The sequence below is a fragment of the Rhyacophila brunnea genome, unplaced genomic scaffold (assembly GCF_057557595.1).
Source record: "Rhyacophila brunnea isolate RB1 unplaced genomic scaffold, BYU_Rbru_1.0 scaffold_7, whole genome shotgun sequence".
Taxonomy (NCBI): domain Eukaryota; kingdom Metazoa; phylum Arthropoda; class Insecta; order Trichoptera; family Rhyacophilidae; genus Rhyacophila; species Rhyacophila brunnea.
Window position 1 is genome coordinate 30,185,949 of NW_028233339.1, and position 14,692 is coordinate 30,200,640.

The window sequence follows — 14,692 nt, forward strand, 5'->3', positions numbered from 1 at the left end:
CCTTTTAAATCGACAGTATTTTCTTCAACGAAATATTGAAAATATATCAAATTTTAAAGACACAAAATGAATTTCATTATTTTAAATCACCCAATAAAATCTCTTAGTTATAAATAAAGAGTTTAGCATGAATATCAATCACCCAGCTCGAATTTATAATAATATACGATTTATTGCTTTTGACGATTGTATCCATATAAATGATTCACTATTATCTACGATGGGGTAGAAATTCCGGGTAGCAACTACACATATAATTTTGTCTGTTCGCATCTACAAGGTTTTGGATGGAACTTTATATGACTAGTAACGATTATTATGGAAGTATATAAGATACAACTTTTAAATAATTAAACTTATATAATAACTTGACACCCCGGAAGTCCGGGTAGGGAGGGGATTCGGGGCCGCACAGCCCGATCCGACCTCCGCGCTCAACTCTCCGGTCGGCCTGACGTTATTGACGCCCTCCTAGCGTGCCGTCGGTCGAACGTGTGAGTCACACAACCAGCTTCCACCCTTCGACTAGCTCAGTGATGTACATCGTTCAGGGCGGTGAATTGAAGCTGGGTTTTGGGTTGGTAGAGCAGGTTCAGTGTAAGGTTAGGTCTTGACAGTTGATTATGGTGAATATTCACAATGAAACACACGTTGTTCGTAGCACAAAGTTTTATTTTTAACAGTTTAGGTTCACAAAAAAAGGTTACTCGCTATACACACAGATACACAATATCAATACACAGGTTATAATTTTGCAACAGCCATACATTTGTTAATGATGGGCGCCGTGGCTGTGGCAATTAAAATTTAAGGATCAACGGGACACGAAGTCCGTCACGTATCGGAGGCTTCGGCTAACTGCCTGCCAGACTGGTTATGTCCCCGTTTCAGCCTTATCGCTGTCCCTCTCGATCTACCCCTGGACGCTCCTCCCTCTCTGTCGTTCTCGCCTGCGGCAGAACGCTTGGGCTTTTACTTGGGTTTTATCTAAAGGGTCGTCCAAGTCACTTTTTTGCCAGGTAGTCGAAAGTTACAGCGATTTCGGAGGGATTGAGCCCAAAAGAAACAACATTAGGTATCTTAATACAAATACGATTTAAAAATAAAGTTATTTCCTTAGAGTCTCGATCATACTAATCCCGCATGACTAACCTTTATCTCTCTATCTAGCAATTTGTACATTTTTTTTAGTTAATAAATAAAAGTACAGAGCATTCTACGTGACCGAGCGGCGATAAACGGACGGTTGGCTTGGCGGACTATAAGAAACATGAATGTGGCATCCATATCTTTGCTCGTACTTTACGCTAAAGGGGTCCTCCATACACGTAGAAACGTGGAGATATCAACATTATATATACAAATAGTTACTTTGTAATATTACTTAATTAATAATGTTATTATTGTTGTTTACGTAGTGGATAGTGAAGGACAAATGCTGATCAAAAAAGAGGACATTATAGAAAGATGGAAAGGCTATTTTACAACACTTTTAAATCGGGCTTATAGTAATGGTCATGAGGAAACAAAAGAAGTATTGTACCACACTGCTGAGGAAGTTATTGATGAGCCTACTCTGCCTGAAGTAAGAAGAGCATTAAGAACGCTGAAAAACAACAAAGCACCTGGAACCGACAGGATAACAGCCGAGCTGATAAAGAGTGGTGGCTCAACACTGGAAGCAAATATCCACAGGATAAATCTCAATATTTGGAGAAAAGAAATTCTACCTGAGGGAGGAATGGAAGATGGGTATAATCGTGCGTATTCTGAAAAAGGGAGACAAAACAATTTGCGATAACTACAGGAGGGATCACAATTCTAAACACAGCTTATAAAGTTTTCTTATCTGTATTGTATAGCAGGTTAATGATCTATGGTGAGGAAATCCTGGGAGAATACCAATGCGGCTTCTGACCAAATAGATCCACCATAGATCACATCCATCTCATGAGGCAAACTATGGAGAAAGCGCACGAATACAACCTTACACTCCACCACCTGTTTATTGATTTTAAACAAGCTTTCGACAGCGTGAATAGGAATAAGATGCTGCAAAGCCTAAAAATACTGGGAATTCCTTTAAAAAGTTTTAAAGGTTCCTTAGTAAGGCTAATAAAGACCATACTGACGGATACTCAATCAGTTGTCACTGTGCAAAATGAGCAAACTGAAAGCTTCAAAATCGAATCAGGTGTGAGACAAGGGGATGCGCTATCCACTATGGTATTTAACCTTGTGGTGGAATCCATAGCTCGTGAAACCAACATAAGAGGATGGGTATATAACAGTAAAACGCAGATGTGCGCTTATGCTGACGACATAGTAATTACAAGCAGATCCAAACAGAGGATGATCGACCAGGGTGGCACTATGAAAATAAAAGCAGAAAACGCTGGGCTGCAAATAAACCAGTCAAAAACTAAGTATATGGTCAGCACACGCAATCAGGTACCGCTGCAAAATATAGACATAGGACAGCATGCATATGAAGGGGTGGACAAGTTCATGTATCTCGGATCCAGCCTAAATACCCAAAATAAGACGGCAGAGGAGATAAAAATCCGCCTTATCTCCGGGAATAAATGCTGGCATGCCTGCAAGCGACTGGTGGGGTCGAAAATTCTAGGCCGAAGAAGTAAACTTCTAATTTATAAAACAATTATAAGGCCAGTGGTCACTTATGGCTGTGAGACTTGGTGCTTAACTCAAAACGAGGAAAACAAATTAGCTGTCTTCGAGCGCAAAATACTCCGCAAAATTTTTGAGCCCACGTTGGAAAATGGGAACTACAGAATAAAAATGAACCACGAGTTGGAAGAGCTGATTGAACAGCAAACAATCATAAGATACTGTAAGTCCCAAAGACTACGATGGGCGGGACATGTGAAGAGAATGCCTGAAGTTAGAGCGCCAAGGATCATGACGAAGTGGCTACCCCAATGGAAGAGACCCAGAGGCCGTCCAAGAAGGAGATGGGCTGACGCCGTAGAAATGGACTGGGTTCATATAGGAAGACCCGGTAACTGGAGAAGTGTGGCGAGAGACCGGAGTGAGTGGAGAGTGGTTGTGGAGGAGGCCAAATCCCACCCCGGATGTAGCGCCGTGGAAGAAGAAGAAGATTGTTGTTTACGTAATATTTATAAGAATATCATTATACACACAAATAAGTCACTTATTTTTCATTTAAACGGTAGGTACATAGACGTCAGAAACATACTTCCCGATTATATGAAAAGTCGAAAAATATTTACATCACAACCCTTGTACTGTGCTTTACGAGTAAATTTACATTTATTACATTATTACGTTATTATATTACATAATTACATTAAATTTACGTGTTAGTCAAATTTCGTTAATATTTTGTCGGCCGTTTCTGTAATAATCTCGAATCAAGATAAATACAAAAATGCTAGTTTTAATTCCTAGACAGCAGATTCTTTCAAGATTTTAGTTAACATTTGATTTAATTAATTGAACTATTTTTTATTGGTTCCAATAATAACTACACAAAGTAATAAAATGTTGTATTTTTTTTATAAAATATAATATATCATTTCAGGACACTTTTTTCTTTATGTTTTATATTTCTGAAGTATTATAAAAAAAAACTATTTACCTTTTCACTAAATGATAGAGATATATTCTTAAATTGTGTGTATTATTTCATTTGAATAAAAAAATCTTTTAGTAATAACCTTAATCTTTATATAAAATATTCTTAGGTCGTATCCTGCACCTATCAACTCAATGAGCAAGGATTTTTCTTAGCTTAGAATCTCTCGTCTTTTTTGCTTGCACCAGGTATATATTTCATGTATTTTTTTTCTCACTTTTTTCGTATATCTGAAAGAGCTGCGAATTTAATCTGGGTGGAGTAGTATCTACAAGTATAGCGGGTTTGATTCGTCTTCGATCACGAATACGTTATAAAAATCTTGTTTGACATGTGTATCAGGGAAGATCGTTCAAAATAAATCACATACATTCTACGGTCTACGTTCAGTGAAAAATATTTTCCCGAAAAAACTTTTTCATGAATAAAAAATGTACATGGAAAACTTATTGAAGGCTATATCTCTCTTTTTCTGGTGAAACTTCAACTCGGACTATCAAAGTGTTTTGGGTTACCATAAACAACTCATGTGTAATTCTATCTCCATCATTGGCCGTATTCAACTTTTTGATAGACTATAAAAACATCTTTAAAATAATATGTTATCTGATTGGACTGAAATAAATTTAATAACTTTACTGTAAAAAATAACAAAAACTACGATAAAAATATATTTTGTTAATAATATTCATTACAGAGTCTAAACTAAATACAATGATTAATAAATGTATCTAAATTTCATAAATCTATTAGTATTTCAATACGAAGAGAGAAGAAACAAAGATAATTGCGTCACTTATCAGAAAATATATTTATTAATAAACACATTAACAAGTTGGGAGTAGTTGCCTGTAATGCATATTTAAATTTGGAGAGATGCTGACGCCATCTATGAATCAAATGTAGCAATTTATAATTATGATTAAAAATTACTTAGAATATAATATACCAGACTTCCAGAATTTCTAAACATCTCAAATGCGTTGTCAATGGATTAATTATTAATGTATAAATAAATTAATTATAATTATTCCATGTCAAAGCCAGTTTTATAAAAGTATTTTTATACCTATTTATCATGTATATCTGAGGCTAGAAAATTGTATAAAAAATATTATGTAGGTATGTGCAGTACCTAGTCAATTAAAACAATCAGAGCCTGTTTATCATGTACCTATATTTTTTTTTAATAAAAAGTAATAAAAAAAATACTCAAATTATAAAAATCTTTCGGTGGAATCTTCTAATTTTCAAAAGTGTATTATAATATATACCAATATCTACGTAATTGGCCATACTTTTTAATTTATTAAGCCAACACCGGCTTCTGGCGGTCTTAAAACAAGGATGCATGTAAATCAGACAAATATTAATATTGGGTTATATTGAAATAGTGTTATAAAGTTCAAAAATAACTAGAAGGTGTGTAATATTTTACCTGGCCCCATATTCCGAGAAAATAACGCCCAGATAAAATGCATCGGGAATATATAAATTAAGGCAGTCGGAATTCGTTCCTTTTCGGGGCGAGCCGCTTGATTTTATTTCTCGAAAATAGCATTGATAATTTATAAAATTAAATATTGTGTGTTTGTGTAAAAAAAACTGTCTAGTCTGTCTTGATGTGTATAATATAAACCATTCTCCATCCAAGTTTGATTATTGGATTTGCCACCCGCAACCTCAATAGTACGAGCAACAAACAAACAAATTATACCTAAAGCACATGGCGTATCACATGTTATAATCATTTTATGAGTTGTTTATACTGAAGCTTTTTTCGTTCATAATAAGCAATATCATGGTCCCATTTACTTACCACAGTTACGTAATCCGTATATTGTGACGGTCATCTCTCGTGAAATGGCCTCACGTACAACAGTTCCCGATATATAAGATGAGTGTTCACAAAAGGATCAAAGGAATAAAAATAAATCGACTGAGATGCGTGAAACGAATGCGTCCTTTTGTGAACAGATCACAAAAACGACACTGCAGCGTAAGGGTCAAATATTTGCTAATACGACATATCGAGATATCATCCAATGGATAGGTACAAAATAAAATTATATTTTATAATAATATGAAATAAAACGGTAAATTATTATTTATTACAAACTATATCATATTAGGAAAGAAAGGAAAGAAAAAAACGTCATTAAGCTGCAAGTTGTCGGCTAATAATATCGTAGACCGCAGGTTCGTCGAGAAAATCTCTAGAAAAATCCAATGTAGTTTTTTTTAATGGACCTTATATAATATGTTGAACATGTTTGTCATCCACTATGATCAAACGGTAGCGTGTTGGCTATTTATAATGTCATAGATACAAAGCTCGAATCCCAGGTCCGGCAAAAATTCAAATGTAGTTACTTAACAAGTAGAGCAAGTGGCTGACATATTATATTTCTCGTAAAAATTACTATTTTGAATACTCGAATATATGGTGGTAGGTATATTGTAATAATAGAATGTCTTAAATTCTTTTATAAGTATCAGTAATTATCGTATTAGTAAAATACAATATACGTAATTAAATATTTTCATACATAATTAAACATGGAATATATTTTTAAGGATAATTCATTCTCTGCCAATACTTTCGGTAGTAAAATCGTTTAAATTGTATATGATAATAATATAATGGACTATTTAGGTAATATTTCTTTCATTGTCCGGTTAATTATAAATTCCGCTCGAAGTCATAGTATGTCGACCTTTATAATATGACCGATACTTGTTTAAAAATGGATTTGAGGTTATCCGTTCGCTCAATCCATTTGGCCAAAGACAGATTATATAATTATATTATTGAGTATTCTAATTTTACCCAATAATCGGGATTCATACATATTTTTCGCTGATTATAAGCATACTTTGAGAGACTTTTTGTCTATCGCGAGAGAAATGTGTAATGTTTGTCTTTTTGTAAAATAATTTCTATATAAAATCTTAACAGTATTATATTAATTAAATATCTTTCATATAAATTTAATATTTATAATCCTGGGTAAACGTCGGCAATCAACAACGCTGTTAATGTATTTATTTATGTAAATTGTAACAACTTCCACAAACAAATTAAATAAAGCCTACACCGATGAACTTTGTTTAAGTAAATTTGTTGTAATTTAACCGGATGTGTAGCGGTACATCAAAAACGAACATTTCAATTTGAGCGCTGAAAAAGTTTACGATATCCGCCCGACGCTCCTTGCGTCACACAGGCGCCTGCGAACTCTGTTAATTACCTGAGTGGCATTTCATTAAATTTACAGAAAGTTTAAGGAATACAAACACTTTGGGAATACGGCCGGCGAAATTTTATCAGCCATTTTTGTAGGCGACTGTCAAACTTATTTCAGTACTAATGTTCATCGGTCAGTTTTGAAACTTACGTCAAACAACTATACTCATAATTCACTTAATAGATTATTAATTAATAATATTTTTTTTATAAAAATTTCAAATTATAATTTATTTGGATGATGTGAATTTGGAAAATTTGGTGTGGGAAAATAAATCAAATGAATTTGTTACAACCGATATGTGTACAGTACATTTTTTAATTGTGTTCCTAAATTAAAAATTACTCCTCAAATAAATTGTCCATTTTTATTAGTTATTTTTCATACTTAAATTAATACAGAACGTAAATTTAAAAAAAATGTAATATAATTAAAATTAAAAACTTGTCTATTAATTTGTATTGCATGAGGAACATTTTTCTTTAAAATTTATTGATGTCAATTTTTATATTGATATTTGATTTCGTTTTTTTTTCTTTTCGTCGTCTCTATGTCTATAATATCCTTTGACTGCACGGCTGTGTCCGGCACTTTGTTTTAGCAGAAACACCCACATGTGATATTCGAGGCCCGCACCAAGGCAAACAAGGGATGCGCTAATTCAGGCAACCTGGAGATGCGAATGAAGAATATGCGAAGGACGAAGCATGTCGGAAACCAAAACGTGGCTGACGAAGGAGACAGAGCGCACGGGCACCGCTACCGGCGAAGCGCGCGCGAGACGTATGGACGCACCAACGACACCACGCACGAAGGAAACCGGAACCAATCAGACGAGATAATTCGCCGGAAGGGAGAGTATCTCGACGGCGGCTCACCAGATGAGATAACTCGCCAGACTGAAAATGAAAGATCTAGAAAAAATACCGGAAAGTCAATCCGCACTGGTAAGACATTGGGGGAGGGAAAGAGACAAATACGCGGATCGCATACGGAACGATGGTCTCGCTATGGGGAGAGTACTGTTGACGATACGTTTCGTGATGCGCACATCCATGCCATGGGTGTTCACAATACTATGCATGGGCTGTCGTCGGCTGCCAGCTTGGTTCAGAGGTATAGAAGAGACGTGAGGGACGCCACCAAATTTATTGAGACTGCACTCGTTATTGACAAAGCAATGTTTGATAAGAGGAACGGAAGCACGCGCGCCGAGGTCGTGCATGACGCCATCCAGGTCGCCAATATAGCAGATTTGGTGAGTATTCATACAAAGTCCCATTTTATTTACACGTTAACGCTTAGTATATGTGCCCCGTATGTGTGCGTGTATCCCACATTGCATTCTAGAATTTCTTCAATTGATATCGTAATTAAAGTTTTTTATCTCTGACTGAATATAATATATAATGTATATTATCACCAATGTGTTATTAAAATGTTAGTAATATAACATAAATTTTGATTTTACTGGCCTATAAAATATAAATATTTTACATACGTTATCAAAAATTGGATTTGAAAAGAATTACACGAGTTTTGTACATTTTTAGACTGAATTGCACCCATAATAACTTAGTTTATAGAGTAGTCATCTATTAATAAATAGATACGTGTCAATCGGTTGGGACTAATAATTATTTCTCATAAAAATTTTGTTAGTACAATTTCTATTCTGTGAAGGTTTATAATATTATATTTTACTTAGCATCGATCATGGCAATTTACTTTTTTATATTAAATTATTCAGAAATATACAAAAATAATTGGTTTTTGATAAAAATCATGAAACCTCAATCCAAAATGCTGCGTTTCCAGCTTTTCAATCCCAGATATTTGTAAACAACATAATATTTTTTCTTGACGATGGCCGATCCTAATAAAATCATAACGCCTACGATACCCGAGCGGTTTAATCGTTGGTTTATATGTTTATAACGTCGTGGGTCCCATGTTCAAATCCTGGTTCTGGCAAACATATTGTTTTTCAATTCAGAGTATGGACCTAATAGGTTGAGCAAGTGGCTAACATCCATTTCTCGTAAAAACAAAAATCTGTTGATACAAACCTCCACTCTGTGGAGGCCTATAAGATCTTTCATAATATTATCTCGCAGAAAATAAAAGACTGTCTCTAATAAATATATAAAATTTGTGATTAATCACATAATACATAGATTTCCATCACTAATAATATGATTTCATAAATAATTTTTAGTATCATTGACATACAATCTTTTTATGTTATGTCAATAAGCATTTTACTATTACTTACTACAAAATTCATCCATCGAATTATTGTTTTTTTTTTAATCTGATGCTTATACTGAAAATTATGAAAACCATATTGGAGAAACTGAGACTTGTTTGAATTCAATTGCCAATGTTGTAGTAGCGATCTGTTTTTAATATATCTCTAGTGAAGTTAAAATGCTCAATTATAAAGTAATTCTATTTACAAACTGACGTTTTTATTCTATGTCTAAAAACTATAAACAATACATACCTATATAAACTTTTTTTATTTCTGAATAAAATATTTTCAATTTTATTCACACATAAGAATTTTGTAACAAACAAATTTAATATTTCATTTCGAATATATAAAAAAGTGTTCACTTGTAGGTATAAAAATGTCTTTAATCACCCTCCCAAGAGGAAGCTTGAATATTATATTTTTTTTCGTCAGGAGAAATTCGCTCGCATTTTTTATAGATCAGAAGTAGTATTTTATTCAGGTAAATCTACCTCTCGTATTGACATTAGACATAGGCCGAGCCGGGTTCATCCTTCAGCCCAATTTTTTCCGTCGGTATAATTTCTTCGGGACTTCGATTATTGCCTGGCTTTTGTGAATGTAGTAAATGCATCAAAAGGACTAACCCTTGTTATAATATGTCACTCACATGTTCACGGAAACCGAAAGAATTTTGGCATCCATCAATGAGATGCAAATGCTCTGAATTTCAATTGATACATCCGTGTCAACTACACTTGCATATTGGGTTCAACAGTAAGGTTAATAACAATAACATATTATAACTATTTATATTTCAATGAATCACTAACAACACTATTAGTACGTACTGATCTTGATATAGAAAAAAACAGAACTAACTTTAAGGTCAACTACATTTTGAACATTTTATTCCTACCATCAATATAATATAGAACAAACATAATTCTAAAACATATTCTTGGTTAATCTAGTTTATAATGAGATATTGTTTTATATTTTATTAAATGCCTAACTTAGAACATTAATAAATATTTTTAAGACAGGGGCTTTTGGGAATCATATTGTTTAAAAATTGAAATATCATCAGGATTTCAATATACAAACTAAGAATGTTCAGTCTCAATATAAATGGTATTTAATTTATAATTGATTTATGTTATGTTCTATTTCATTTGAGTAATTATCGTTACCTGGGTTTCGCTCTACAGCATTTTTAGCTATGCGCATTCACCAATGGTAAATGCACACTGATACAAATTACAGTTTATTCTTATTTATATAACAAATTTTAAAAAAATAACAGAACGTGACGGCATTTTTTTACTTAATAAAAAGTAGTACAACACTTACATGAATTTATGATTTGAATTGAAATTCCATATCCTGAACATTGATAGTACTAAGTTTCTTTATGGTATTTATTTAAAAATGACTATAATGGAGTTCTACCACGAATAGTTACAAGAAAATATAAATGAATTTAGAAATAAATTAATAACTATGCATAATTCAGAATTATGACTGTATTATAATAATATGGACATACCACATGTTTAGTATTGGATGTAATAAATAAATATTGTTTAACAACGTATTTTATATATTTATATTTATATCTATTTTATAAAATCTTATTACAAATAAAGCTAAAATAAATGGTCTGTTTTGTGTTACAGTACTTTCGAACTCTAAACACGAGAGTATCCTTGGTGTATATAGAAACGTGGCAAGGATCAAATCAGGCAAAGATAGACAAAGGACAAGACATAAGCAGAGCTTTACTAAACTTTAACGATTACACGTCACGAGAGCTTTTCAAGATAGACAAAGATACGACGCAACTTCTAACGTAAGCTTTTACTTATTTATTATTGTTATTTATTAAGTGCATGTGAAATATAACAATGAACTTCGCTAATAAAGTGAAATGGTTAAATTATCGCAGCTTGCGTATAAAGTTTTATCTTGATTTCCAAATGATATTACTTTTTAATAAAAATTATCAAATATCGTTTGTCTGTATATGAATATTACTTTTAACTTTGAATATATTATATTACTTGGATGATACATAGTTTTATGCTGGAATGTTTTCATTATATACTTACATTAAAATACGTATGTTTTCTTCTTGTTCACTAGTGGCGAGACATTTCAAGGTGGCGAATCCGGAATGGCAGTACCTGAGACAGTATGCACTGCTAAGTCTGTGGGTATCAGCGTTGATATCAATACGTACGAGCCCCATCTTCTAGCAGGAACCATGGCCCACATGATCGGCCATAACATTGGCATGGGCCACGACGACGGCCGCGAGGAGTGCGTCTGCAGAGATTGGCACGGCTGCATCATGGCCCAGGCAATTGTCGGCCAAGAGAACGTCCAGCCTTACAAGTTCTCCGACTGCAGCCAGACTGACTATGTGGACGCGCTGAGGATAGGCCATGGATTTTGTTTGCTGAACAAGCCGAATGAGGTAATGTGTGACAGGGTAAGGGCGTTTTGTGTTACCTTATAGCAAGAGGCAACATCGCTCACCTTCCACCCTTTTCACTATATATTTTTATTGTTTTGTTTACTTTACAATAAAATCTCGTCTTATAAACTTGACTATAAATAACGAAATATTATTTTTAATTTATAATTTTTATATCGATATCATAACCAAACTTAAAAGCCAATCCATTACAATAATAAAATATCAATATTACTAGAAAATACATAAATATTGGAAAATTATTATGTTATTGTAATATGGGTAATGTGGTTATAAAATTATAAGATGAAGTTTTATTGAATTTATTTTTAACACAAATTGGCAAATATTGGAATACTAATGTTGGTACCGACGTACACACGTGTAAATAATATAGGTTAAATTATGATTCAATGCAAGTATAATATATTTAATATTTTTATAAATATTTCAATTTTATAATACTTTATTTAGTGACCTTAGCATAGTAATAAATAATCTACTGCCAAGTAAAAGGTCATAAATTCAAATATAATTAATATTCATTACGTACCTTTTTTTAATTTACGTATTAGAAATAATGACGTGTTGTAAACACTAAAAAAATACAATAATTAATCGTACAAAACTGGTGTGTATATCTAAAGTGACATTCTGTTGGTATATGCCAAAATCTAAGAAAAATTAAATAAAAAAAAACGAAGAATATTCTGTAGTTCACTTTTCATCTGCTCGAAATCTTTTGTCTCTTGAATAAGTTAATAAAATCATGTCTGAGAATATTGCGAGTTCTTGGAAATGCTTTTAACGTATTTGTTCAGATAAAAATATAGATTAAGGTATTGGTTTCAATTTTTTTTTTGTTTACAAGAAAATGATATTTTGAGAGATTTTTTGTCCCATTACACGTCACATTATTTTCTATTAAATATTTTGAACCAACAAAAGATACTTGCGATATTATTTTTTCTGCAACAATGAAAAACGTTTTCCATAAAGAAAATTCCAAATTTTTATGACATTTAGTGTTTTTCTTTTCCATTTTTATATCCATCTTTTGCCAAGCTTTTTCTCAAATATTATGTTTATATTGTTTCAATATTTAAGCGTTAGAAAATTAATTTATCTTTATTTAAGCAAAAATGCCTAAGAAAATAAATGCAAAAGCTATATTGTATAAAATGTAGTTTCACATTTTATTACTATTAATTAAATTGTCATCTTTACATTGTTATTATGCTTAAAATACAAATATAGAAAAATATTAAAACAAAATAAATGCTATAATATTATATTCAATATATTTTTAATATCAATAAAAAGTGACAAAAGAAAACAATGACATATTTAGATAGTAAAGAATGAAATCATAGAAACCATTGATTCAAATTATATCCATACATTCTAGTTTCTTATATATATATATATATATATCGATATCATTTTGTTTTTTAGACCTCGTTTTATTGAAGTATATATATATATATATATATATATATCTATATTGTAAGATATTACGTGTAAAAAAAATTATTCCATGTTTGCTAAGGTAGGGTAACTAACTTAGTTTCAAATCGCTAGGGATTTCTTTTAATGGATTACATGCCTTTGAACACAGCAAATTCGAAAACGGTGGATAAAAAATATGTCGCATGTATTTTTTTTTCTTTTCAAAAGAGCTTTGCAGCAAATCCCAAAAACAAAGAAACTTCTGTTTTTTCCAGGTCGCATTAGATAATTATGTTTTTTTTTCTTCAATAAGCGCATTTTATTACAACGTTTTTCTTAGGTCGTATTCTTATTTGTCCGGTTCAAATCTTGCAATCTATTATTAACTAACTTCCTGACTAGCTAGACATTTGAAACATTTCGAATGTATCAGAACACGATGCCAATGCATTGTTTTAATACTTTTAGCCATCTTTAAGTAGAATTGAATTCATTTTTAGTTAATTCTGTTTTGTATGAAAAGTTATTTCGATACCATTATTAGTTGCTAGGGGTCCTAGCAACTAAATTATTAATAAAAAATATATACGTGCGTTACTATGGAAATCAATTTGACATGACATATCATTATTCAGTATTTCTATCAAGTACAATTTTTTTTGATCGTTTAAGAGTCAAGTCAAGTTTATATTATGATTCAATAGAAAATTAAAAAACGTTGTATATAAAAAGTTCTTTTTATCTTGTAATTATTTCAAAAATAGCCTACGATTATCGTTCCAAGTGTAAATTACTCTTATATAAATGCAACATATTTATTTTAATAAATACTTCAATCGTATTTATAAATCTTCTAAAATTATTAAAAGATATACCTAAATGAATAAGCAGACTGCACCAAGCTTAAATATTACATAAATAAGACCCAGAACACAAATCGTACTTATATGGATTATGTAAAATAATGCTTTAAGGCGATACTTCAGTGAAACGGCAAATAATTTTCAACTATAGGCGCAACAAAGTTTCGGACTTTCTGGCAGTCTGAGAGTAAACGTCGAGGTGTCAATACGTCAATTTGTTTCGTGATGGCGACGGGGGTATTAATTCTCAAATCGTGTAAAGATGACGAAATTAAACTTTAAAAAGAAAACATGTCGATGATTATATTATTATTATTACTAATAGAATAATAAACAGAACATTAAATGGACGCATGTTGGATTTATATGACAAATTATATTTCGTTCTGCATGCGTCGTTTGCACCCGCGACCCGCAATCTGCGCATCGCCTAGCCACAATCTTTTTAGACCTTGCCTCAACTTAAAATATAAGATAATTTTCAATCATATAATAGTTATTTTTTGCAAATTTACAAGTTCCTATAATTATATAGTTGATAATATAATATGTAAGCAAACAAAAATACACAACATAAAAGTCATTTAGTAGTTTCTAATTTTAATATACTATGAGACAAGAAAATAATACTGTACTATGTACAAAAAATATAGAACAGAAAAGGCTTTGTTTGTTGAACATTATTTATTAGAAACCATATGAAATATAATTCAGGAGCTTGAGGGGGGACATGCTCACCGTACGTCAAAATGGAGCTTTTATGCTATTTTCAAAGCATGATCCTGGATATTCCTTAAA

At 32.1% G+C, this 14,692-nt stretch overlaps 1 protein-coding gene across 1 annotated transcript in view; it reads left to right on the forward strand.

Annotated features, from left to right (window-relative positions):
* mmd (disintegrin and metalloproteinase domain-containing protein mind-meld) overlaps positions 1–14,692 on the forward strand; it is a 572,581-nt gene that overhangs the window by 531,978 nt on the left and 25,911 nt on the right. Inside the window, exons 8-10 of the mRNA XM_085957408.1 lie at positions 7,469–8,125; positions 10,783–10,955; positions 11,249–11,582. Coding sequence (XP_085813534.1) covers positions 7,469–8,125; positions 10,783–10,955; positions 11,249–11,582 — 1,164 coding nt within the window. The remainder of the gene's footprint in view (positions 1–7,468; positions 8,126–10,782; positions 10,956–11,248; positions 11,583–14,692) is intronic.